The 27,958-nt window shown below is 33.0% G+C and overlaps 1 protein-coding gene across 2 annotated transcripts in view; it reads right to left on the bottom strand.

Annotated features, from left to right (window-relative positions):
- LOC124365001 (band 3 anion transport protein) overlaps window positions 1-27,480 on the bottom strand; it is a 93,628-nt gene extending 66,148 nt beyond the window's left edge. Inside the window, exons 1-7 of one of the 2 annotated variants that reach the window (XM_046820878.1) lie at window positions 27,296-27,480; window positions 24,299-24,408; window positions 23,433-23,521; window positions 10,319-10,467; window positions 7,250-7,337; window positions 6,909-7,054; window positions 2,972-3,126 (exon numbers count right to left, since the gene is read on the bottom strand). In XM_046820878.1, coding sequence (XP_046676834.1) covers window positions 2,972-3,126; window positions 6,909-7,054; window positions 7,250-7,337; window positions 10,319-10,467; window positions 23,433-23,521; window positions 24,299-24,408; window positions 27,296-27,413 — 855 coding nt within the window. In that variant the 5' untranslated portion in view covers window positions 27,414-27,480. The remainder of the gene's footprint in view (window positions 1-2,971; window positions 3,127-6,908; window positions 7,055-7,249; window positions 7,338-10,318; window positions 10,468-23,432; window positions 23,522-24,298; window positions 24,409-27,295) is intronic. The other variant, XM_046820886.1, reaches the window with a different exon arrangement.
- Between the last annotated feature and the right edge of the window lie 478 nt (window positions 27,481-27,958).

Below are 27,958 nucleotides of genomic sequence, written 5' to 3'. Positions count from 1 at the left end.
ATTGTTGTTATTATCTATGAAATGAAAAAAAATGAAAAGGACAGCTTCACCTTTGAGTGAAAATACTATTCAGAGGGTTTTGGAAGAGGAACTTTTAAGTGACAGTTTTGTTTCTGATCTGAACAATTTGGTTACTTCAGGCAGTGATTCTAGTAGTATAGTTGATGACACTAACTCAGACCCGGATTATCTGCCTAATCACAATAGTCCATCTACCTCTAGTAATATTTATAGCTTACTTTCTAACTGTCCAAACATAACCTCAAACATAGATGTTTCCACTGATGACAACAGTGATGATGATGTTAACCCACTAGGACTAGGCCTAGAGGTCATCACCCTAGGCTAAACCCTTCTGCATATAGGTTGAATAATTCTAGTAGCAGTGATAACGAGAATGAGTCTGGTTGGAATGAAATAAATAATTGATGATGACCAAGATCCTGGTCTTGCTCATGAGTTTCGTTTTCATGAGTTACCAGGCCCAAAACATTGCCCTGCAAAAAACTTAAGCCCTATGGACTATTTTAGGTTGTTTTTTTTTACTAAAACACTACTAGAAATTTTTGTTACTTATACATACAAGTATGTTGAAGACTACATAAACAAACATCAAAACCACTTGAAACCTAACAGTCGAGCCAAGAAATTGAAACCAGTGACACTTCTTGAAATCCAAGCATTTGTAACCGTTCTTATAAACATGGATATAAAACCTCAGCCTACCATGTATAGTTATTGGTGGACATATTCAAGCCAGTACATTCCTTGGTTCCCTAGATTGTTTACAAGGAAAAGATTTCAAGCAATCCTACAGTTTTTTCACATGGTAGACTGCTCCAATCTTTCCAAAACTATGGTCAACCAAACTATGACCCTTGTGCTTGCTTCAATCCTCTGGTCGATCATGTTCAAGCATTATTTTGTCCCTCATCAAAACTTATCAGTGGATTAAATTATGATTAGCACTAAATCAAACTCACAACTGAAGCAGTATTTACCAAAGAAACACCACAGGTGGTATGAAATTGTGGATGTTGTGTGACTTGGCCACACACTATTGCCTAAATGTTTTTGTGTACAGAGGTGCCAGAGGATCAGATAGAAATGAAATAAAAGAATAGGGTTTGGGCCACACTGTAGTTGTCAAGCTGATGGAAATGGGCAACCTTCTCAATAAAGTTTATCACATATTTGTGGACAATTTGTTCACTTCTCCAAAACTCACAAAATATTTATATTCTGTGCACCTTTTTGACAGGCACCATTAGAAAAAAAGAGGAAAGGAATACCCAATGATCTAAAAGGGAAGTTTAGTGTTGGAGAACAAATATATCTTAGGAAAGAAGAAATGCTTCTTCTTGGATTCAGAGAGAAGCAGTCTCAGAAAAACCAAGTCCTTCTGCTTTCAACCAATGCTGAAGCTGGCAGTGAATGTAGAACAAAGAAGAGAGGCAATAGAATTTGTATAACAAATAAACCTAAAGTGATCAGAGCCTAAAATAACTTTATGGGAGGTGTGGATGGATCTGATCAAATGTATCAATACCTTGATGACCGCAAGGCTCTAAAATATTGGAAGAAGGTAACATTCAATATTTTTGGACGTATGCTACTTAATTCTTATCTTCTTTACGAACTAAATACCAACAAGCCAACCAACAGACTTATTTATACTGTTTTATTAGTAGAAGAACTTGGTAAAGAATGGTTACAAATACATGAGAATAGATCTGTGCTATACAGATCACCAACAAATGGGCCAGTAAACCAAGATGATGTTGATCAAGGCAGAGCTTCCAAATATTTTTTTTAACTGCCTCTAAAAAATGGAAATAGATGGAGAGAAACTGCTATGTATACAGTAAAGTCAGCACGCAGACTGGTGGTAAAAGAAAAAGATATTCTTACATATGCAGAAAATGTAAGAAAGCAGTTCACACATACAGCTTCCCTAAACATACCTGCTAGGTATATGCAATAGTGCAGATTATGTATATTATATAAATATGTTTCCTGGTTCCAATATTTTTTATTTATTGAAAAGTGATTTGCTAGTTTTATTTCACTGAGAAAGTTTAGTAAATTCTTTCTTTAAATTTTAGGACAGTTTTTTATTGTATAAAACCATAGCAACAATGTTTGTAAAAAACTGATGTGTGCCAATTTACAAAAAAAATTCAGTAAATAACTTATTTTTTGACAAGTATAATAAAATTTGGTATGTTCATAGATAATTGTATGGGCTTCAAGAGAGTGTAGTCATAATTAGCCCAGAGATTTTTTTTCACTGTGGATATGTGCTGTAAAACTTCAAAAAACTAATAAAAAAACAATATTTAAGTATATATATTTTTGAATATAAAAGATTTTATTGGATGTTGCTGTTTGAATTTTTGCATCTGAAAATATAGGTTTTTATGAACAATACAAAAAAGGTACACAATAATATAAGATATTAAATAGATATAATTTTTTTTTCTAAAATAGTACATTTTTACAAAATTGTCCTGACATTACATATGCGGCCACCAATTTCAGGCATTTCTTGGTAACAAAACTAAAAAATGTCTGGCACTGAAAGGGTTAAGAGAAACAGTCCCGTTCTAAACATGAGTAAAGTACGTGACAAACATTTACTTTTAGAATCAAAACCAAAACTTTTTTAGTGACAATTTTAACTATATTGTTTATTTGTGACAAGATTGTAAATGAGTCAGGTGTTTGACTAATGGCTGTAATCCTTGGCCCCAGGAGAGTAAAACCAACATTTACGATCACACATTCCAAAAACTAACAAAAATTAAAAGGAATTCAAAGCGTCTCCTAGGTAAAGAAAAGCGCTAACTTATACCATTGGTGGATTCCTCTCTGGCTGAAAATACACAAGACTGTGTTATATTCTCACATAAGTGAGCTGTACAATTAATACTAGCTGTTAGTTATATGAACAATAATCGCATTAACTCACCTTGTGGGGGCTGTGATCGAAAGACTTCTTGTATGAATAAAAGGGTAATGTTTGTGGGACCATAGAACTTTTTCTAGAATCTCCTATTGAAACTGATGAGACTTTAGATCTGACACTAAATCTACGTTTGCCTTTAGGTACATCGAACCTGTGGCCTGTAAACAGACATGAGTTACATTAGGATACGATTAAGATATTCCCCTCCAATTTGAAATATTACTAAAATATAAGGGCTATCTAGAAAGTTAAGTCCAGTTCAGAGGCAGGCAGAGTTAAAGCCTTGATGACAAAAAGTGTATACACTCAGTGTGCATCTAGATGAGGTAGTATGTTCTTCTAATTTGTTCTCTGTAATGTGCTTAAATATGAGTTACAATAGAAAACCCAAGCATGTTGTGTAGGTTCTTGTTAGCAAAAAAATCACAAACCAATTAAAATTTATCAGCAACTTTGTGACATATGTGGAAGAGGAATAATGAATGAAAGCTGAGTGAGACACGGATGGACTTGTTTAAAAGATATGATTTTACCAATATTCACTATGATGAATATGTGGTAGACCTAGCCTTGTAATGGATGAACTGGTGATGAAAATCAAGCAAAACATTTGTAAAAAAATCTTTGTTTTAGAATTATGGAAGTTTCAGAATATTTTTTCCCAAATTTCAAGGAGTTTGGTGCATGAGTTTGTGATGAGAAAGTTTGGATTGTGATAGGTGGGTTCAAAAACTGTTAACGGAAAAACAGAAACTGGCAGTAGCACTAATCTTTAATATTTTAATACCAAATCTTGTATTACAGTGTCTTAATTTGATTGGTGAATATCTATAAAAATAGCCCGAGACGGTTTCAAATAAAAATAATTAAACTTTGAAACCAGTTACTTTCTGGACAGCCCTTGTATAAAACAACTAAAATAAGAAACAAATATGTAGAGATGGTTTAACTATTATAACTAATAAGCTATATTATTTATTTTATCATCTACTAAATAATCTGTCCATATACTTCAAAATCAAGCAAGCTATTAATTTTTATATTTGTTAAAAACATCAAGTTTGAACAAAGGCAAGTTTTTAGATGCAATAAAGCTAAGCTCAGGATATTTTAACTAAACTCTAAAAAGAGAGCAGTATTTAACTTAATATCAATAAAAAATCATTAACTTTTATAACACGGTATTAATAATGGGTAAATATCGCTAAGCAATACAAATAGGAAGGTGTTTAACTAATTTATAAAGTTTAGAAAAATCTTATAATTTAATGGTTAACAGAAGGTGTCTCTTTGTTTGAATTGTAAAAACCAAACTGACTATATGATTCATTATTTATGATTTAAATACCTAAATAATACCGGGTGAGTCTAAAACGACTTTACAACTTTGAAATTACATAAATATTTATTTACTTTACTTACAGACTTGATATATGTGTCATTTTGTAGCAAATTACTTCAAGTTTGACTCCCGTAGTGCTGTAGTACCAAGTTCCGCCACTGCGAGCACCAGCTTCGTCTGTACTAAAATGGCTACTTTCACTGGTGAGGAGCGTGCTCGCTGTGTGTTATTGTTTCATGAAACAAACTCTGCTACAAGTGTTCAGCGTAGATTTCGCACAGAATACGGAAGAGACCCTCCAAGCAGGTCTTCTATTTACAGTTGGCACAAGAATTTTGTCGAGACAGGTTGTTTTGTTCGTCATGAGAAATCGCCAGGTCGCCCACAGGTTAGTGATGCTACTGTCGAACAGGTCAGGGAAACCTTTGCCCGTAGTCCTAAAAAATTAACGCGGCGTGCAGTTGTGGAGACTGGAATTCCACAAAAGACAGTTTGGCGAGTGCTATGGAGACGTTTGCACTTAAAACCATACAGACTTACGATGGTACAACACATCACTGATGTAGATAAAGCTGCTCGTGGAGAATTCTGTCCTGTAATGTTGGATCGAATGGGGGAAGATGAGACATTCCTGAACTCAATAATCTTCAGTGATGAGAGTACCTTTCATATCAAAGGTAAAATGAACACCCATAACTGCAGAATCTGGAGGAACGAAAACCCAAGAGAATCCCTTGAACGAGTTCGGGACAGTCCAAAAGTGAATGTGTTTTGTGCGATGAGTAAATTTAAAGTGTACGGGCCATTTTTCTTCATGGAGAGAACTGTCACTGGTATCATTTACCTTGATAAATGTTGCAGAATTTTTTGATTCCTCAAATTGATGAAGATGAACAACAGGACGCTCCTTTCTACTACCAGCAAGACGGAGCACCACCTCACTACTTAACAGATGTTAGGGATTTCCTAAACGGTCATTTTCCAGGTCGCTGGATTGGGCGTTCAGGACCAATTGCATGACCACCTCGTTCCCCCGATTTAACTCCTATGGATTTTTTTTAATGGGGTTTCATTAAAGATAAAATGTATGTTCCGCCAATACCAGCCAGTCTTGCAGATCTAAGAAGAAGAATCACAGCTGCGATTGCTGAAGTTACGCCGGATTTGCTAGAACAGGTGTGGTGAGAAATTGATTACCGGTGGGATATTAGCGTATCACTAATGGAAGTCACATTGAACCGAAATAAGAATATGACAATAAACTTGAAGTAATTTGTTACAAAATGATACATATATCAAGTCTGTAAATAAAGTCAATAAATATCCATATAATTTCAAAGTTGTAAAGTCCTTATAGACTCACCCTCTATTATTATTGAATACTTTTGTTGTTTGGAATTTAATTTATTGTTATATTTTTAATTAAAATAATGGATAGCTAATGTAAAAAAAGTTATAACAAACTATATTGTATAGACAAAAACGTTAACCATTTTTCACTATTTAGTATATGCAAACTGATAAAATTTACATTTCTATGTTTAAAAAAATAAAATTAAAATTTTTAACAAAAACCAAACTAAGGTGCACTAAACCTGAGTGATGTATTTACCATGTTTACCAAAATCCCTTATTAAATCGCACAACATAACAAAGTTGTCTAACTGAATAACACAACACAAATGATTGACAGTGTAGAAGCAAACAGGTGTGCCAATATTGACAGTCAATACAACAGGTGTCCCAAAGTCACCTATAAATCGTTACTTCTGAAACACCTGAAATTTTTCAGATGCCCTTAAAGACAAATTTGTACTACTTTCTTCAATGTATTTTATATTTTCCTCCTGCTAATTAATAATTACTCTTTACTACAAAAAGGTCAACACATTTTTTTATTCCAAGGAATAGTACAAACTAAATGATGTATTTTGTTTTTAAATAAGATGATTAGTTATTCTTGAGCATTGTTTAAAATTGTGAATTACATAACTTTTATTCTTTGTTTTGTTGTTATTTTATGTGAATTAAGCAATTTTGTTTAAATTTTGTTTATAAAGTTAAGTATGTTATAAGTTTACATGTGTTTGTATTCAAGTATTGTTAATTTACTGTATATGATATGAGGTTGAGTGGTAGAGAGAGCTTCACAGCCCTAACACTGCCTCTTCAATGAAGACATTTTTCATCTCATTTTTTGTAATCGTAAATATACCTCTCAACTATACATGCTATTGAGAACTTTCTTTAATAATTTTATTCCAATTATTGCAAAAACTTTGAGCTAGCTATCTAAGAGTGATCAAAGTTGGCACCTTTGATTGGTAATTTTGTTAAATAAAAGTTTTAAAGCACCTATCTACTGGTATAACTTGGCCGTTAAAAAAATTATCAAGGTAAATCAGGAACGAAGTATGCTGAATTTGGAGAAAATTGGTTAATAAACTATAAGGCCATGTGGCCTGCATACCAAAATAGACATAGGCATTCCAGCACATGACAAAAATATGGTTGCATGAATTAAAAGCAGACATGTGATGTAATTTAATTGTACATTCTAAGTGATTCATTTAAAAGATGGAACTGTTGGATACTGACTAGCCAAATCATCCTGGTCCACTTCTTGCAGAGTGGAAGCCTCCTCAGGCTGGATGCTCATCTTGCGGCTGTCTGCGATCAGGAAGGCTCCAGACTTCCTCCGCCAGTTCGGGTCCTCGGGCATACTGTACTTCCTGCTGTGATGTCTGTAACACCACATTCACAGAATCATTATTGATACCAATGTTATCTCAATATGTTTACATTTACTAGGAAGCTAATATCTTCAACAATGCCAAGATTTCATGCAAAAGTATATTACAAAGATTGTTTGGACATTCCTTAACCACAAATGATTACATTGCTGTAATAATCACTTAAACCACAGAATATTCACTCACCTGTGTTTTTTCCGGCTTTTCTTTTCACCTTCCTCCAATGAATCCTTTTTTCTTGATGAATCATCATCTTGTGCATCACTGAGTCCATCTAAAACATTGGTGGTTTCAACATATTAAATTATATAAACTACAAATTTACATTCCATGTAATAAGCAGAAAAATTATGTAATTTTTCTATCTATTATAGGTCAACCGCTATTAAAGAAACCTGCGCAGAAGCAAATTTCTGAGCAGTACCACGCAGGAGGGGCCCCCCTCCGGCGGGGAGTTGGGGTGGGGAGTGGGACCAGCACCTTCTTGTATCTGTTTACAGCTGTGTGGATCATATCTCGTTCTCAAAGTTTTGTTTACACTGCAGCTACTCTACCTGTTCTATAACTATATATTTTTGTGTGTAGGCATATACAAGTGTCGAAGTCTAAGCGTAAAATATTAATTAAACAGATTAATGTAGCCATAGATGTATACAAGAAACATTGTTATTTTGAGGTTAGCCGTGCAGTGGCAGTGGCCATTAAAGATGTGTCGTTCAATTCGAACGGGTCAGTCAGGTGAACGAGTGATCCGGATCAGAGTGTTTCAAAAGACCCGTTCACTTTGAAAGTTTTGTTAAATTTTGCCTGACAACTGAATAAATTGGATATTTTTTCCAAATCAAGTATATGAAATGAAATGAAAATGGTTTATTTTCCCAAAAATAGTACAATAAAACACATACAAGTACATATACACGTAGTGTAACAAACGAAAGCAAAATAGGCCACTTTAATTTCCTTATCTGTGAGTACTTCTCGTAATTGTCTGAAGGCAAAAATGTACTTGCGGATTCTATTTTTCACAAAATTGATATGTTTTGACACATTCACATTATGATGGTGATGGTGGAAATGGTTTATTTTCCCAAAAATAGTACAATAAAACACATATACGAGTACATATACACGTAGTGCAACAAACTTATGCACATACATACAATGTCTGAAACCTTGTAGGCCTATCAGAGTGTGACAATACGGTACTTATACGTATTTTATTATTTCTTATTATATAAACCTTGTAGTAATTCAATTAAAATTTGAAAAAAGAAGAGTAGTATAACTGGAGAGCCTACATGGGCCTAGGGCGTGTGCTAGGCTCTGGTCGTGAATATTGGAACTCAAAATTAATAATAGAACAAATTATTATTATTAAAATAAAGAATATAGATAAGATAAGTAAACAAATAGTAGTTTTGTAATTTTTAAGATTATTAATTAATGGTTGTAATCATTAGAAATTAATTGACGAGTAATAATAATGATAAAAATTTGAAATTGTGAATCAATAATAAAAATGTTGATGTAGACATGAATTTATATTTTTGTCCCTTGTTTTTATTCAACTTTAGTCATTTTGAAACATGATAATTGACAGTAATCAACTAAAAACAAAACCAAACATTAACTTAAACAAACTGAATATGTCAAATTGCTGGCTGCATATCAATTGTGACAACAAGCAAGCACTGTCAGTCAAATGTAAGTCAAGTGCAGAAACAAACGCTACCAAATGACCAACTTCTTTCTCACACTGTTGCTTTCAGTCATTGTGAAACTTGTCAGTTCACTGTAGACACAAAATAAGAATCTAAAGAAAACACAACTCCAGGAACCTGGTACTTAATGTCAGTCACAACAACAAGCAAGCACTTTTAGTCAAATGTAAGTCAAGTGCAGAAATAAACGCTACCAAATGACCAACTTCTTTCTCACACTGTTGCTTTCAGTCATTGTGAAATTTGTCAGTTCACTGTAGACACAAAATAAGAATCTAAAGAAAACACAACTCCAGGAACCTGGTACTTAATGTCAGTCACAACAACAAGCGAGCATTGCTGGGAATCAGTTGCAGAAGCGAGCACTGCTAACATAAACTACCAGTATATTTTTAGTTTTGTCTTTTTAGCCGAAAGTACAATATAGGGGTTATTTGATCCCATCCACAACACCCACTTCTCTCTTCACACGTTGGCTCAGTTTCCCTCAGTGGATATTAGATGTATACCAGGCCTATTATTGCTTTTTGTTGGTCATAAAACCTGTCATATTGGATGTCTCTCATAATGTTCAAATTTACTTTAAATAGCTTAGCCACCCAAAATTTGTAATGTTTAGTTCCAGGTTTATTTTCAACATAACTGTATTATTCTTAAAGCATTATTCACATTTTAGCTCTAAAATTCACATATTTATTGATGTATATGATTTATGTATTTAGGTACCAATAGTGTTAGAATTGACTAGCTGAATACGTATGCTTCACTTCAGCAGGTTCCAATTTTAATTATTGTTCTTCAGCTTTATTCACTGACAAAGAAAAACCGAGTTGGACTGAGGACTGCAGTCTTTAAAATTTAAACTGATAATATAAAGCAAATATGATTGTATGGAGTATGAAGACTCTTTCAGCTGTTCCACAGCTAATGAATAAGGTACCTTTTATGATAGTGTAGTGCAAAGTTTTAATTTGCAGTCTTGTGCCATTGCAAAGTTTAGGAGAGATAAGTTCCACTATAGCAGCAACAGTATTAGTTTTCAAACACAAATTGTGGGGTGAAATTTCTGACAGATTAAGATAGTGTAGAAATTTAACAGGATAGTGAATAGCATCTTTTGGTTCTACTACTGAGTCAACAAATTGGTACTTCACAACCTCAGTGGGGAGCTGCTCCAATAAAAGAATGTAAGTTAACGTACATTGTAGAGTTATTACTAGAAGTAAGGATCAATCGTTCTGTCATTGGTATGGCAATGGTATTTGGCTTCTATATTTATAGATAAGTAAAATATTTGTATAATGCATATTCATATAATAAATAATTTTCTGCTGTAGACTCATGCCATATTTAACTTATTTTAAACCATCCAAAACATAACTTACATTTAAATTATCTTATAACACTAAAAAATTCCCATCTGACTTGAATAGTGAATAGAATGAGAATATATTGGGAAAAGTGTTAACTGAAAAACTTAAAATCAATGGTTCTGATAAAATGAATCTATTGACTGTCATGGAATGGAACGTACCAATATCAAACTGTACTCTCCTATCCGGGGAGAAGCTGGTCGTCTCGGAGAGGTCGGCCGCCCGCAGGGGCTCAGTCTCAGATGAGGGGGTTTCACCATCATCACCTTGCCCCAGCGACGGTGGACTGAGGGGAAGTGTCTCCTCTGGGCTGTCACAGTAAATATCACATAATTTTTATTGCATAATTAGTAATTCTTACTCTTGACACATTGAACTTCAACACAAAACTAATAATTTGTAATATGAGCGTAGTACTAAATGAAATTTTATTATGATCTAAAGTTGACTTATCACAATAATTACATATACATTAAAATCTTAATATTGAGTAATTAAGAGTATTAAATATATGACATTCTGTAACGTCACTGCTATTTTGATATGAATATGAATTTGATATCTAGGGATGAATACTATTAATTACATATAATCGTGAAAGGGATAAAATTAATTAAGATATCAACACAATCAGAATCCTAGATTAGTGACAGTCACTATTACATTGATCCCAGCCGATAATACTTTAGAGCAACAAACACATTAGATGCAATCTTAAAACAATATAAATCTACACATAAGTACAAAACAAAAATCAGAATTCAGAATTAAAAAAATATTTACTGCACATAATAAAAAAAAAAAACTGTTTTGTAAGTAAGGATTTTAAGTCTAATACCTAAACATATAATAAATTTAATTTTGAACTATAAGGGAAATTTAAAAAAATATATAAGGTGTTTTAAGAAAATATGTATCGTTTCATTAAGTCGCCACTGTAGTAGCATTGCGGTCAGTGTTCTGCCCAATAAACTTTCTGAAAAAGCATGGAATGTGTCTATTAGTAGATTAAAAAATGTAGGCAGTAATTGGCTTGGTGAAAACACATTTTATTCAGTTAGAATGTTTAATGAAGGTCAAATAAATGTCTAAGATGAGGCTTGGCGTTGTCGGTCTTCTGTTGCCAATAATGCTCTTGTTTAGTGATGAATTCATCACTGTGATGATGTTCTTCCTAGAGGTGAAACCATTAATGTAACACGATATTGTGAAAATTCAAGAAAATTATAGACAGGAATATTGTTAGCAATTGTGGACAGTAAAGAAATATTGTATAATATACAATACAATAAATATGTTATAGTTAAATTAATGTAGTTCAGCTTTCAATATCTGATCTACGGTTATTTCATATAAAAATAAATTGTGTAATGCATTTATTATTAGTTACAGTTATTAATATTTAGACTTGCATGATTGAGTATTGATTATTTGTATTTTGTACATTTGCTAACTAGCTTAAATTTAATAATTTATAGTATAATGCAACAATGTAATTGGATAACTTGTCTGTAATGTAGCATGCAAATAAATAAATTGTTGTTCCATGACATTGCTTGGCCCCATACGGATGGCGATATTGAAAGAGTTATACAACATTTTTTGTTTGAAGCAGTTCGATCACCTGCCATACATTCTGGACTACCACTTGTTTTTGCAAATGAAGCACGAGCTAGGCAGCAAGTGTTTTAGATCTGACGATGGGATGAAAAATTCTGTGGAGTTATGGCAGATAGTTTCTATAAAGAAGGTCAACTGCTATGATACATGTTTCAGTATTAGCAGAAACTCTACAGAAAGTGCTGCTCGTTCATTTAAAAACAAAATTGGTTTGAAAAAATTACTGTTATTATTCTAAAAGTACTTAATTTCTGAATATACCTTGTTATTAACAGCTCTGGCACTTACAGTACCTTCAAAGATTTGACTACGACAATTTTTAAACATTATGTTTATAATCTTTTAATCATTTTCTCAGTAATTGACTACAATATGCCTAATGAACAAGCCCTCACTCTTGTATTTGTAAAATATAAAATATTAACACAACTGAAAAGCCATTGGAAGCGTTAAGATATTGTTCGTGACATTTATTTATTTATGTTTATTTTCTGTTCACCTTCCTTATCATTGTCTCTCCTTCAACAACAATCATGTGCAGGGGTGTCTTCATTTTTCTTTTCACCTGTTTCTGAAGTGGAAGTATCTGACATCATCAGATCTATAAAAGCAAAGGCTTCTTCTGGCTTCGACAATATATCATCGAAGCTTCTTAAATCATGTACAGAGTATTTTGTTAGGCCACTTGCTCATTTGATAAATTTTTTGTTTGAAAATGGCGTGTTTCCTGACATTTTAAAGTTGTCTATAATGAAGCCGTTCCATAAAAGGGGACTGGGTGAGGAACTTGATAATTTCAGGCCTATTTCGATTGGATCGACATTTTCTAAGGTGTTTGAGGAGGCAGTTTTGATAAGGTTAGCGGCTTTCCTGGAGAGTAATAACGTTTTGTTTGACAGTTTGGCTTTGTCAAGGGAGGCTCAACTGTGAAGGCAATGTTTGCTCTCTTGGATAAGGTTGTTAAAGCTCTTGATGAAGGAAAGTTTTCTGCTGGTATCTTTTTTGATTTGAGAAAAGCATTTGACATGGTTCGCATGAACTTCATTTGCAAACGCTTAACAGAGTGGGTGTGCGTGGCTTGGCAAATCAATGGCTGTCATCTTTCTTGAGTCAGCATAGACAAGTTGTGGAAATTCCATACGTAAATACTAGGAGAAAATGCTTTTCTGACGAGCAGATTGTCAAGACGGGTGTGCCATAGGGCTCCATACTTGGACCCTTCCTCTTTATTTTGTACGTGAATGACCTCAGCAGTTGTGTTTCGAGGGGCTTGTTGTGTTTGTTTGCTGACGACACATCACTTGTAATTGATGAGTCTTGTCGTTTCAATATGGAGATGAATACGTTTGTTCAGTGTAATTCAATAGTCCAGTGGTTTCAGAGTAATGGTTTGGCCGTGAATACTGATAAAACTACATTGCTGGACTTTTCGATTTCATCAAGACGCAATGACTCTTTGAGTGTTTGGGTTGGCGATACAGAGGTTTGTTCTGAGCAAATGGTCAAGTTTTTAGGCCTAATTGTCGATAGGAATCTTAGCTTCTTCTTTCATGGAAATCATGTCGCACGTAAAGTCTGTGCTGGTATTTTTGTTCTTAGTAGACTTTCATCTTTCACGGGCACCGATGTGCTTCTGACTTCATATTTTGCATTGGTTTATCCCTACCTTTCATACGCTGTTGAAATTTGGGGTTTTGCAAATTGCAGAACAAACCATGTCTTTCTTTTGCAGAAGAAAGCGGTGAGAGCTATTGCTGGCATCCGTCAATCAGACTCCTGCAAATCACACTTTAAAAAGTTCAATCTGCTTACTTTTCCAAGTATCTATATTTACCACACATTGGTCTTTTTTAAGCAAAACCAGGGCATTTTCGAGTCACTAATTCCACAGTCCGGAATAGAATAGATCTTAGGAATAGAAACAAATTAAATATTCCCCCCATGTAACCTCTTTTTTCAAATATCACTGTTTTTATAATGCCGTAATTTTTTATAATTCTCTTCCTGTGGACTTAAAGAATGTAAATGATGTAATGGTCTTTAAGAGAACATAGAAGGCTTGGAAATAAATAGTGAATTTATTGGAAATAAATAGTCTGTATGTATAGATATAAACTGTACTTGTAATTTTGTAATATTTATGACGCAATCCAATGCATGTTATATGTCTGATGGAAATAAAGGATATTTGATTTGATTTGCATTTTTTCACAATGAATACACATGTATACAACAAATGGCCCATAATGTTGTCCTTAAAGTTTAGCACTACCCAGGCTGACTTTTGTACAAAAAATAAACTTTATAAGAAAAAAAGCTAAACTTAATTAATTACCTCAAGGATTACAAGATTTAATTGTAAATAAATAGTTTGAAGTGAATGCATGTTAACATGTAACAAGGAGAAAACAAAATAGGGCTCTGAAGGTGTAATTCCAATTTTGGGGTTCCATTATAATAAAATATACTACAGAAAATCCTTAGTAGAGCTGAGCAAAAAAATCTTACTTTCCCACAACAATTTAACTGAAAATGTTTGAGAAGTGTGCCTGCTTGTACTTTTATACAACCTTATCATTATTACTAAACACTTACTATTTACAACATGACAACAGACCACAAAAAAATCTCATTTTTGTAATACAAAAACGTCTTCAATATCTTCATAATTAAGTAGTGCTTAAATGTTTTTAAAAACATGTTTTCCCCCTTATTGTTACTGGAAGCTTGTTGAATAATTTGGGGCCTATAAAATTGAAGGATTTTGTATAAAACATTGTCTTTGGGTGAGGTACTTGATAAATATTTGTATTTCTTAATTTTTCTTTGAAAACATTCTCTAAGTTTAACAAGTTACCACTTCAGCAGTAGAAAACCTTCAACACTTTATAAGCGTACAAATTTTTAAAAAGGATCATTTTTAAATTTATAAAACATGGATATGAGTGTGCTTTAATGTTTCCTTAGTATTAATCTGATATAATATTTTTGAATTATAAACAAAGGATTTATAATTAGCCGGTAGTGGATAAAACTTGCTTTCAAAAATAAGAACAGCCTCGGAAAGGATGGAAATTTACGGCAACGACCCGGCAATTGTTTAAGGTTAAGATTTGGTACAATAAATGTTGTGACACTTAGGAACAAGTTAGAAGAGGTAGTAGAGATGATGAAGAGAAGAAGAATAAACATAATGGGAATCAGTGAAACAAAGTGGAAAGGTAGTGGAAGTAGAGAAGTGGGACAGGGATACAGGATTTGGTGGTCTGGAGGAGAAATTGGAAGAAGAAATGGAGTAGCTATAGTCATGGACAAAAAGATGACAAGCAGAGTGATGAAAGTGGATGTGGTAAGTGAAAGAATTATTAAGGTTACGGTCAGAATGGAGGGGGAGATAATGGACATAATACAGGTATACGCACCACAAACAGGATGCACGGACGATGAGAAGAGAGAGTTTGAAGAGGATCTGGAAAGACAAGTAAAAGAAGAGAGAACAATAATAATTGGGGATTTTAACGCACAAGTGGGTAAGTTTAGACAAGGATATGAAGAGGTAATGGGATGTTATGGAGTAGGAACAAGGAATTTAGAAGGAGAAAATTTACTGGATTTTTGTTTAAGGAATGATATAGTGATAGGGAACACCTGGAACAAGAAAAGGGATAGCCACAAATACACAAGATACAATTGGAATGGTGAACAGCCAAGTTTAATAGATTATATATTAGTGAGGAAATGCCTGCAGCCATACATGGCAGATGTAAAAGTTATACCCAGTGAAAGTATGGGAGGAGATCACAGGCTGGTGGTAGCTGATTTTCAAAGAATGAGGTTTGGAAAGGATACATGCAAAAGACTAACAAAAATCAAGACATGGAAGTTAAAAGATACGAAAGTTAGAGAGGAGTTTGTAAATAACATTAGAGGAACGATACCCAAGGGGGAGGTCAAAACAGGAGAGGAGGAATGGACAAATTTCAAGAAGGCTATAGTCAAAGCTGCAGAAGAAACATGTGGACGAACTTCAGGTAAAAGAAGGGATAAAGAGACCCCTTGGTGGAATGAAAGAATTGCTGAAGCAGTTAAAAACAAAAATAGAGCTTGGCGAGAATGGTTTAAGGATAGGTCAAACGAAAAGAGGGATAAATGGAAGAGACTTGCAAGGGCATCAGCAAAGATGATGAAGGAGGCAAAGGAGAGGACATGGAAGGATTTTGAAGAAAAACTGAAATCAAACTTCAAAGGAAATAAGAAGATTTTTTATGGGGTGATAAGGAACAAGACGAAACCTAAAGAAATGTTGACTAAGGTGGTGGATGTTTCAGGGGAAATCAAATGGGAGGAGAAAGAGGTTTTGAAGACGTGGAAAGAGTATTTTAAGGAACTACTGGAAGGAACAGAAAATGAAGAGGAAAGAAGAGATATGACAGAGGAGACAGAAGATGAAGAGGATTTTAGTATGTGCGAATTGGAAAAAGCGGTTAAAGAGATGAAAGAGGGGAAATCTGCGGGAATAGACGAGCTGACGGCTGAGATGATAAAGGCGGCGGGCCCATTGGGAATTCAATGGTTGTACAGAGTGATGAGAGTGATTTGGAAGGAAAAGAAGATACCAGAAGACTGGAAAATGGGAATAATAGTGCCGATTTTTAAGAAAGACAATAAGCAAAAATCCGAGAATTAAAGGGAATAACTTTATTGTGCCATACACAAAAAATTTATGAAATAATACTGTTGCAGAAAATTAGACCAGTACTGGAAGAAACAGGAAGAGAGGAGCAATGTGGTTTTAGGAAAGGTAGGTCAACGGTGGATGCTATTTTTGTGATGAGACAAGTGTTAGAAAAGAGGTGGGAATACGGAAAAGATACAATGGTAGCGTTTATAGATCTACAGAAGGCATATGATAAGGTACTGAGAGAAAGGATATGGGAGAGTATGAGAAAGAGAGGATTGCGTGAGGGAATAGTAAAAAGAATAAAGAACCTGTACGGCATATGTAAAAACAGGGTAAGAATTGAAGAAAAATATACAGAAACTTTTAAAACAGAGAGAGGAGTAAGGCAGGGAAGCATATTGTCACCTTTCCTTTTCAATATTATAATGGATGAAATTATTCTAGAAGTACATGGAAACAGAGGAGCAGAAGAACTTAAGACAATAGCATATGCGGATGACATAATGATATGGGAAAATAGGGAAGAAGAGTTAGAACGAGAGTTAAACAAATGGGCAAAAGTGGCGAAGAAATATGGTTTAGAGATGAACATACAAAAATGTAAAGTAATGAAAGTAGAGAGAAGGGATGGAAATAACAAAGACGTGTTAGTTGAAGGAAAAAGACTTGAAAAGGTGAAGGAATTCTGTTATTTAGGAAGTATCATAACAGATAGGGGCACAATAAGAGAAGAGATAGGAAACAGAATATGGAAGAGTGGAAAGTTTTTCAATATGGTGAAGAAGATTGTGTGGAGTTGGAACATTGGGAAAGAATCAAAAGTATTGATGTATAAATCTTATTTCCAACCAATTTTATTATATGGAGCAGAGACGTGGACGTGGACTAAAAATGATTTAAGCAGATTGCAAGCTGCAGAAATGAGATTTTTAAGAGGGATAGAGAAGACTACAAGAAGAGATAGAATAAGGAACGAAATAACCAGAGAAAGATTGAAGGTAGTTTCACTGCAAGAGACAATGGAAGGAAGAAGAATACAGTGGATGGGGCATGTGAAGAGGATGGGAGATAATAGAATGCCTAGAATAGCACTGGAGAAGGAGGAAGGAGGAAGAAGACCAAGAGGAAGACCGAGAGGAAGATGGGAGGACCAAGTGTGGAAAGACATAGAGAGAAGGGGACTACAGATAATACAGGTGGATGAAGAGGAGACCTGGAAGGATAGACTAAAGTGGAGGAGGCTGTGTACGACGACCCGTGAGAACGGAAACGTCTGACGATGATGATGATGATGAAACAAAGGATTCCATGAAGTACAATATGCACTCCCCCAACATGCAACTCCATACTCAAGTCTGCTCTGTACTAATGCAAAATACAAAGAGCACAGCATCTGTATATGACATATATTTTGTATGAAATAAAATAAACAAACACCCTGAATTAATTTTGTTTGAATATGTATGTGGCTTTTCCAATTTAATTGGCTGTCCACCATAAAAACTAAATATTTAGTTTTAAGACATTGCTCAAGACCTGGCTGCTACAGAGATCTTTTTACACCCTAGAAGAATTTTTCAATGCCTGACTATTTATGGTAACATTTCTGTACCATATATAAACTTAGCTTCATCATCTTTTTTCAACTATAACTGTTACCTATTTATATCTTCTTGACTGATTTCAACTAAGCTATTATTGTATATACAATTTTAAGATATGAAATTTACAAATCTTTAATAACGTCACCATTACTGTACTCTATGTTCACATAAATAAAGAATTTTTATTGATTGATTTAATTTGATCTATTTAATCTATTTTTGAGCGTATTAAACAGTTTAAGCAATTATAGACTAGTTTATTTTTTACAACGATATCTCTCCTAAGAGAGAAGTGTATTAAGTTAGTTTATTGTGTGCTCAATACAAAATTATTTTTAGAAAACCACCATTTAATAGGTTTTAAAACAGCGTTCATGTTGTTTTGAACATCTTCCATTGTATTACTCGCATAGCAAAGTGCAGTGTCAGTCCAAAAACACTATTAACTTTACCTTGAAATTTGCTATACATAGATCATTTATGTAATTTATAAAAAGAATTGCTCCTAGAATAGACCCCTGAGGCACCCCATACCCGTCTTACTTAACACTTTTCCTATTCTGACACTTTGCTCCCTGTCTGTCAGATAGCTTTTAACCATTCATATGGTATTCCATGTATACCGTAAGAATATAACTTTTCTAGAAAATGCTAGATTCACTGTGTCAAACACCTTTTTTATATCCAACAAGAGAGTACTAACAATTTTACCATTATTTATTTCCTTATTAACTAAGCCAAAAAACGTGACAACGCTTTTTCTATACTCAGTCCATTTCTAAAACCAAATTGGTTCTTACTAAAAAAAATTGGTCTTGTCCAGAAATTGCACAAATTCAATATTTTCTCAGTTATTTTTGCAAATGTTGAGATCAAAAATATAGGCCTAAATTGGTTATAAAATAATGTTGACTCCTTTTTGTGTATCAGTATAACAACAGCACGCTTTAATTTTGTTCGGAAAACTCCAGTTCTAAAAGTAAGGTTTATAATAAAAGTTAAAACATCAGTTATACAGTGACAGATTCTTTTAAGTAGAATAGAGGATAATCCATCGATTCCGGGTGATTTTTCATTCTATAATAAGTACACTGCTCGAAAAACATCCTCCTTTAAAACTGGACCAATCATAATTAAACGTTTTTTTTTTTTTTGCAAAAGTTAAAAACATTTTTGCATTAATAATTATCAAAGTTTGATAGCTTGGGTTGTGTTTCAACTATTTCGTCCACTAAAGACAAAAAATACCTATTAAACTCATCAGCGATTACTTGAGGATCTGTAATTAATTCATTCTTTACATACAGACAGAAAGAATTTGCACATTTACTCAATCAATCATTTATTTGTCATATAATTATTACATAATGTTGGAGCATAGCTCCTGTAATGTATGACATGTCAATTTTTCTAAAAGCTACTTAGTCTACTATTAATAAAATATATGATATAATTACATGCAATAGGAAATAAAAAAATCTTTTCATCATGCCTTATGCATGCTTTTTTAAACAGTTCTGAATTAAAATCTTCAATCTTATATGGACATGCTGTTATTAATATTGCAGTCAGAGAAGACACAAAACGTAATAAGTTATTTTCTTTTTTCATCCCATCAGGTATAATATTAAACATTTTAATTCCCATGTAATAGGGACTCTTTTCTAACATAGTAAGTTTATGTATTGGGTATTTATAATTATTTCTATATCTCGTGTTATAATTATGATTTATGATTGATGATGTAAATATTAGTAGATTCTTTTTTACAAATTTTAGAACTTCCAAAATATAAAGAGCAGGAATTGTCAAAATGTTATTTTTTTTTAATACTTCTTTACATGATTCTCTATAGTTTAATTTAAACATGTATCTAATCACTTTCTTTTGTAAAACAAAAATTGAATTCATTTTTGAATAATTACTTCCCCAAAATATTATACTATATATCTGATTAAAGAAACAAAGTAACCATGGTATACCATCAGGGCAGTTTGTTTGTCAGTTACCTCTGCAACGGTTTTAATAGCAAAAATGGCTTTACTTACTTTTTCTTGAAGCATATTAATATGTGATTGCCAGTTCATCGCCTCATCTACGATAATTCCCAAAAATGTGGCTTTCTGTGAAAGTTGGCACTCTTCTCCACAGGGAAAGTTGATCTTATTTATAATGCATTGGTTTTAGCATGGGAGGTGTGAAAATGAATTAAGTTTGTCTTTGAGCTATTGAATTTCAAGCCATTTTTGCTAAACCAATCATACATGTCTTTAATTGTTGCTTCTGCAGATGACTTTAAAAACTGTGGGTTTCTTTCAGTTGTTATTAGTGTTGTGTCATCTGCAAATAATATTAATTTTGACATAATATTTTGAGGAAGACCATTTACAAACGCTAAGAACATTACAGGACCCAATATTGAGCCTTGGGGCACCCCAACAGTAACTGGTTTCCAATCTGAAAAAAAATTTCCCTTCTTGGTTTGAGGTTTTCACTCTATGGAACCTATCATTAAGGTACGATTCAAAAAATTTCAAAGATTTTCCATTGAAACCCAATTTGCACAATTTAACCAATAGTAGTTCATGATTCACACTGTCAAAAGCCCTAGATAGATCACAGATTGCTCCAAGAGCACTCTGCGATCCATCCAAAGCCCTCAAGACATGTGTGACCAATTCAAACACTGCCATCTGAGTATTTTTCCCCTTCTGAAAACCAAACTGTTGCTCAGATAGTAATTTATATTTGTCCAAGTACTCCATGACCTGATTGCTTACTATCTTCTCAACCACCTTAGAGAAAGCTGGCAGTAGGGCTACTGGGCGATAGTTTTCTATTAGTCTAGTGTCATCTTTTTTAAACAGGGGCTTGATAATAGCATATTTCATTTTTTGAGGGAAAACACATGTTATTACTAGGTTCACAACATGAGTTAGAGGTTTGATAATATAAGGACTGGCCAGTTTCATTATCAATGTGGGAATTTCATCCCAGCCGTAAGAGGTTTTTGATTCCATTATATCAATAACCTTTTGGACATACTTTTCACTCACAGTTTCCAAAGTAAAGTTATCGTAAACTTGCCTAGAACCTCTTAAATATTTTTTTGCTTCCTCTATATTAGCTGAAGAACCAATTTTTAGCCCCGTTTCTGAGAAAAAATCATTGAAGCAGTTTGATATCTTTGTTGGATTATGTATAATTTCTCCGTTCACATTTATTTCATGACACATCTTATTTCTCCAACTGCCCAGCTCCTCCTTGACCACCAACCAGGTAGCTTTACTAACATTTTTTGATGATAGAATTAATTGTCTTTTAAATTGTCTCCTTGAATTTTTGATATCTTTATTATCTTTGATATACTAAGTCCTGTTATTTCAGTAACTATCTTCCATGTTGCTTTACTATTACCACTACTATTTTCAAACTTTTTACTATAGTTACTGAATTTAAATTATTGTATGTTTTTTAAGTTTATGGCGGAATCTAATGTAAAATTGCTTAACTGGATCATTTAAAGCCCTATTTTTAGTTTTTTCATAAAGTTCATTAGGGTTTTTTAATTTTGTTGCAAATTGTATTACTTATCCAAGGCATGAGTTTTTTACAAGTATAATACACAACAGCTTCTTTTTTGGTATTATTAATATGTTTTAAAAGTATATCTTCAAACAAATCAACAAGTGCTTTTCTGGTTATAAACAAAAGACCAGTCTGTGTGTGCCAGTAGATCGACCAGTTGTTCATAGTGAATGTTTATAAAGATCTGCTCCCTACCCGCCTTACCTGCCCCTTTCCCCCTGCAACAGCTCAACTTTACAGCTGTCACATAATGATCAGTAACCTGTCTCTTAATAACTATTGCATCAATGTTAGTTTTATTCTTGTATTCTATTTGGGCAAAAACATGATTGATGCAAGTTCCTGTTTTATATGTTTGTCTTGTCATTCCATTTACAGAGACTCTAGACCAAAACTTAACACCTTATACCTATACACTTCATTATTAACCTTTAATAAATCTATATTTATATCCCTTAATATCAAGACATTTTGTAAACTTGTTCTAATGTTGAATCTTTGTAAATACAAACTAAATTCAGAAAAAAATTGGAAATACTATGTTCATGTAACCTATATATAGCGAGTAATACAAATTTGTTGCCATAAATTTTAAATTTAATCTTAAGGATATCAGCTGATAGAAATTCCAATGGTTCATATTCAATTTTGGAAAAAATAGTATTTTTTTAGTATATTTCTACACTACCAACTCTGTAGCGCTCATTTAAATTTATAATTAAATTATAATTAATTATCAACAAGTACAAATACAAAATTATGCATAACTGATCATATTTAAGAATCCAGAAAGCATCAATTTTCTTACATGTCAAACTTTATAACTTCAAAGTTAGAAGCAATGATCTTCTCATTTTGAAAAAAATATATATTTTCCCACTAAACGCATGCTGTATTGTGAACACATATCCCTAATAGTTATAAAAATTTATTTACAAAAATGTATAACCATAAACCTAGTTTTGGTTGGAGCACTGATATCTTACACTAAGCCTAATCAGATTCACCACTGCTATCATGGTCTACTGGTTCACTTTCTAACAACTCTCTTATATCCCTAAATTTATCTAAATAGTTCATATCCTACTTGCTAAAGTACAGAATGGACACTCCTAACCTAGGCCTACATAGATTATGAAACTTGGGTTATTTTGAAACAAACCACAAATTATTTATTTCACTACATCACTCCCGTGAAAGAGAAATACTTTTCAAAATATGTTTATACCACTTGACTAAATAATAACTTCAAATAATATTACATACTTGCAACAAGAATTGTAAACAAACAAACTAAACAATACGTAAACAACAGCAAAGAAATCACAAGGCTGAAAATTAAATACAATATTCTTCTTCTCTCCGACTTGTATCAAAGATTGAAAACCAATAAACTTCATACTATTTGATACATTGATTTATCCTCTACTGAATGCTACCATTACTTTTGTTGAAAAGCATTATAGTTGCTATATAAAGTGACTTTTTTTCTGCGATGTTTGACTGTCGGTGTAGCAACAGTCACCGGTAGTTGAGCGTGACAGACCATCACTGCAGCGATCATCACCAGTACCTCGGTTCAAAAATTTATTTTGTGTAGAAAAAACTCTCCATTTATTTGTGAAAACAATGGTATGAATCATTATGTACATTATTTTAAATTTCAAATTTTGGCTATTTATTTAAAATGCCCTTGCACAATCCTCAAAATGGTCTGCCCATAAAAAGTAAAATGATTGCTTATTATTGTCTGTACAATAAAGTCTTATTACTTGTTATTACCTTGCAGTACGAGTAGTAGGCTCCTCCTCTACCACTGTGGGAGGCTCTGGCTCTTGGTCCTCCTGTGGCTCTCTCGGTACCTCTGCTCCCTGCCACATAATATTGTCATTCTCTATACTATTAACCACACAATTTAAAACTGTAATAGAATCTACTTGGAAAGATTAGTGCGTTTTTATCTTATTATCTATGTATTTTAGTAATTGAATTGGAATGTTAGGTTTGGTTAAAGATGAAAATAAAAGAATATTTTTTATTGTTTTTAAAGCAAAAGCAATCCTTTGTAGTAATACAATTACTTCTTTATTATTACAAGGCTGTTTTTTTATAATAGTTAAAGGATTAAGTATTTATTGTTTTTTCGATACTAAAAACGTACAAGTGTATTTAATCTATAGTTATCAAAAGACTTTCTTCATTGCAGACATTTCCATACTATCTTTGGAAGTTTTTAGGAACTATCTGCAACTATAGTGATTTTGGAAAACATGCTTTTTTTTAATTTGATATCAGCTTTTGAAGAAATAAGGTTAGAAGCTCAGATGCACTTTTTCAGCTTGGATAAAATTTAATTAAAATAAAACTAATAGTTATGGCTGTCCCCCGACCCCTATTCCTAACTGAACTAAAACTGGCAAGGCATTATGATTTCATTACCTACATTTTTTAAATCCACTTGAATCACGTGAACAGTTCTGAGCAAAGAAATGAATTGTTATGTTAATATCACTGAAGATTGTAAATTGGAAGATTAACCAGTGATTTTACACCAGTAATCACTCTGCTTATCAGTCTTTTTCATGGTCATACAATTACGTTATCAAATAAGTACTACTATTTTTATCACTTGTGTGGGTAAAGAGTACCTCTGTGCCTTCGTGACTCTCCCGGTGGGAGCTGGTTCTCTTTCTCATCGACCGAGGGTGCATAATCTTGAGAGGCATGTGAATGTGAGGGTAGTTTTTCTTTCTATGAGCTGAAATAAAAAAGAAATAATACATTTTTAGATGCATAAACCTTTTTTTAGAAACTGTATACTCTATGAGTATTTAGAAAACAGTAGCATATATAGAGAACACTAAGAATTTAAAAAAAGGAAAGTCCATCAAAATTCCAATATTTGATTTTGAAATAAGTGTTAGAAATAGTATATAAATGAAAAAGTGGTAGGAATTGCCATGGCTTTAGCAGTATTAACTGTGTATTCCATGACATTTTTAACACATTGCGTGCGCGTGGTCACCAGAGACTGCCACATACCACTACTGTGCAGTCGCCGGTGACCGCAATGCACGCGATATGTTAACAGGTTTAATGAGAAGAAATATAACTAAGAAAAGAATGTGTAGAGATCAAAAACTGCTCTATCCTGTGATGCTACTTCACCCTCATATCTTGATATTTGACAAATTAGGGTTGATGAGGCCATGATTTACAGTTTAATAAATTAAAATCTGAACTAATACAAATGTTGGGAATTTTATATAAATAATTCAACAATTGATCATTTAACAGTTTAAGGTAAGTTCTGGTGCAGAAAATATTGCTTAAAATTTAGAAAAATAACTACAAACAAGAATACATTTTTTTGTACAAGTGGTATTTTTACTTTTTGTAAAAGGATCAGTACATATCTTGTGTGTGAGCTGAATAATATATAGAATTAGTGACACCTAATCTCAATAGATCCTTAAAATAGATTAATTGACAGGCCAGTTATCAGGAAAGCTACAGTTTAATGTGTTCAGAAACACTTAGATATTTGTCTGATTAGATTGGTAAACTGATTAAGGCCTAAGCAATCTAGGCACACCAGATTTCTCTTGATCTGTCCAAATCGACCAGATAATCCATACAAATGTCTAGTCAGTATAAGGATACCTTAGTCAAACTTGTCTTTTAAATGACTAAAGTAACTTACTACTAATATTACATGTGTTTGATATACCAGTGGTCTGGAAGTTCCACATAATCAGCTTAACTATTAAAAGGTTGAAGATTTTCATAACTCCTTTTGAAATATGTCATAAAATTACATGAAGGTGTTATTATTGAATTTCAAGATTCTCTCACTATCAAAATGGGTTGTAAGAAGCAATTAACAATTTTTAATGTTGTGACCCATTGAGTGACACCTGAATTTGAAAGCCTTACCAAAAAACCAGCCAACAATCTATGATCACTCAGTCAATAAAGGTTAAATTTCTACAAAGGCAAAATTGTAACTTTAATTGGATCCTATGTTTGACAAAGCCAACTTAAAAATCACTAATTTTCACGACTCTACTTGTTTTATAAAGGCCGATAAAATTAAGTGTCACACAATAGATTTACTGTCAAAAGTCTCCTTATGTTACTTACCCCTGTAAACTTCAATTCTTTGGAGAGGGATACATATTTTTAGCAGTAACCTGTACTCACTTAAAAGACCTTGTTAAAGAAACAAGAGTGGTGAGACTTAGAGATATCTAAATTGATTCTATCCTAAATACCAACTTATTGAAGTTAGAATCTACCTTTGTTTAAACGGATTTTAGACAATGTTGTCCGAAAGTGTTTTTCTTGGTGTTGTTTGTTTTCTCTTTTAAATACCTTTTATTTGAGATATCACTGCATATGTGAGGGAATTGATAAATTTATCCATTGATAAATTAAATCAACTCATTAAACGTTTTGGTGGTGTCATCTCAATTTTGCAGGAGAGGAATAATTTGGTATCACATCAAAAATACTTTCAGTTGATATTATTGCAAATCCTCAGGAGATTTGAAAATTTTCAAGTGTTCAAAAGTTAAGGTTGAGAGGTGAGACTTGAGTGACACCCAATATAGAGATAAGAGGAAGTTAAAAATTATATTCTGTTAACTTGCCACCAAATTTTATTTTAATAAATTGTTCATTTATTCAGTCTGTTACTTAAATATGACTATTAATATGCCTTAAGGACTTTTGTTGGGGATATTGCTATCTTACTTAGAGAGATGTACTGTACAAAAATATAACAGACTGACATACTAAAAATGACATTTCAATAGAAATATATGCAAATTAATGGACAAAATATTGTCAGCTATGTCACCTTGCAAATGAATTTCGATTAAATGAGTTAAAACAAAACAACATTGGAGACCTTGTCATGTCACTGAGTTGATTGTGATGTTTTCCATTACAGGTTTTCCTAGCTTTGTAAACAAAATGTAGTATATTATAATTAACTACGAATACAAAAGTTCAATCAACAAAGTGACTGAACCAACATTTCCATATGTATAAAATGAATTCATTAGACTCTATTTTGCACACTGATAAATGCCAAGAAATCAATGTAGGTACTCTAGTAGTACTTATATTTATAAACAATTTCAATTAAGGTTTACCTAAATTTAACTTCTTAACTTAAAATTCGTTATAAGACCTCATGGATAAATTTTAAGGATAGAAAACAGTATATCTCTCCATATAAATTTCATTACTAAAAATGTATTTAATTTGTAATTGTTAATCTTAATTAGATTACTGCTCACGTGGGCATAATATTTACGATTGCAGTATTTACATTAGTGACTTGTCTTTCGAAGTTAAGTGAATAAGTGGGACCTGTCATCTAAACTATAAGTTGTTTTCATTTGCTAAAATAAACAATTATTCTAATTGACCAAAGTACAACCAAAAAGCATACAAAATTTAAAAACCTTTGGAGGTGGCAAACTTACATGAAGTATTCTACATGGTAATATAACAATTAGTTGTTAGAATAGGGAGTATTTAAGAACGTACAGTGGTAATTCTGGTACTATATATCAATATTAATAATGATGTCCTATGGTAATTATAATGAGAACAATAAACCGATGGTAACGTACAGCTGTAATCTTGCTCGTCATATCTGCGCTGGTCAGTGTTAGGGAGAGACTCTGGTGCACTGGAGATGCTGGCCAAGTTGAACCGCTCGCTCTCTGAGGTTGCAAATACTTTCTCCATCTCCTCATCCAGGTCTGGCTCCGGCGTTCCCCCATCTCGATCACCCTACAACAACAAACACCGCTCAGTACAATTGGGCCCACTTATTGTGACGAGGCAATTGCAATCAACTCATTTTTCCTCATCAAAAGCAAGTGTCATAAAAACAGGATGAACTTAGCAAAAACAAAACAAAACTATCATAAGTGATCTGCCTATGAAAATAAACGATTTCTTCAAAATTCATATTTTAACCCCTTGATCACAGTATATACACCTTTCGTTAGCAATCCAAAAAAACAATACTGCATTGATGCTTTTTTATGTTAAAGCATCATTTTCAAATCAGTATAGAAATTAAAATATTATCAGCACTATGCGTCATCATCATAGAGTAACGTATTATATACAAAGGGTTCGAGTTAATGTATAATATACATACTATATTATTATAAACCTTGAACCCTCAATGTATAATGTGTTATTCTATGATCAGCATTAATAAGTAAAATCATAAGATAAATAAACAAATGAAACAACACAAATGACACAAATGAATAAACAAG

Source organism: Homalodisca vitripennis, chromosome 1 (genome assembly GCF_021130785.1).
Source record: "Homalodisca vitripennis isolate AUS2020 chromosome 1, UT_GWSS_2.1, whole genome shotgun sequence".
In the NCBI taxonomy this organism is placed as follows: Eukaryota; Metazoa; Arthropoda; class Insecta; order Hemiptera; family Cicadellidae; genus Homalodisca; species Homalodisca vitripennis.
The sequence above is the reverse complement of the archived record's forward strand: the minus strand, read 5'-3'. Positions and strand labels throughout refer to the sequence as shown.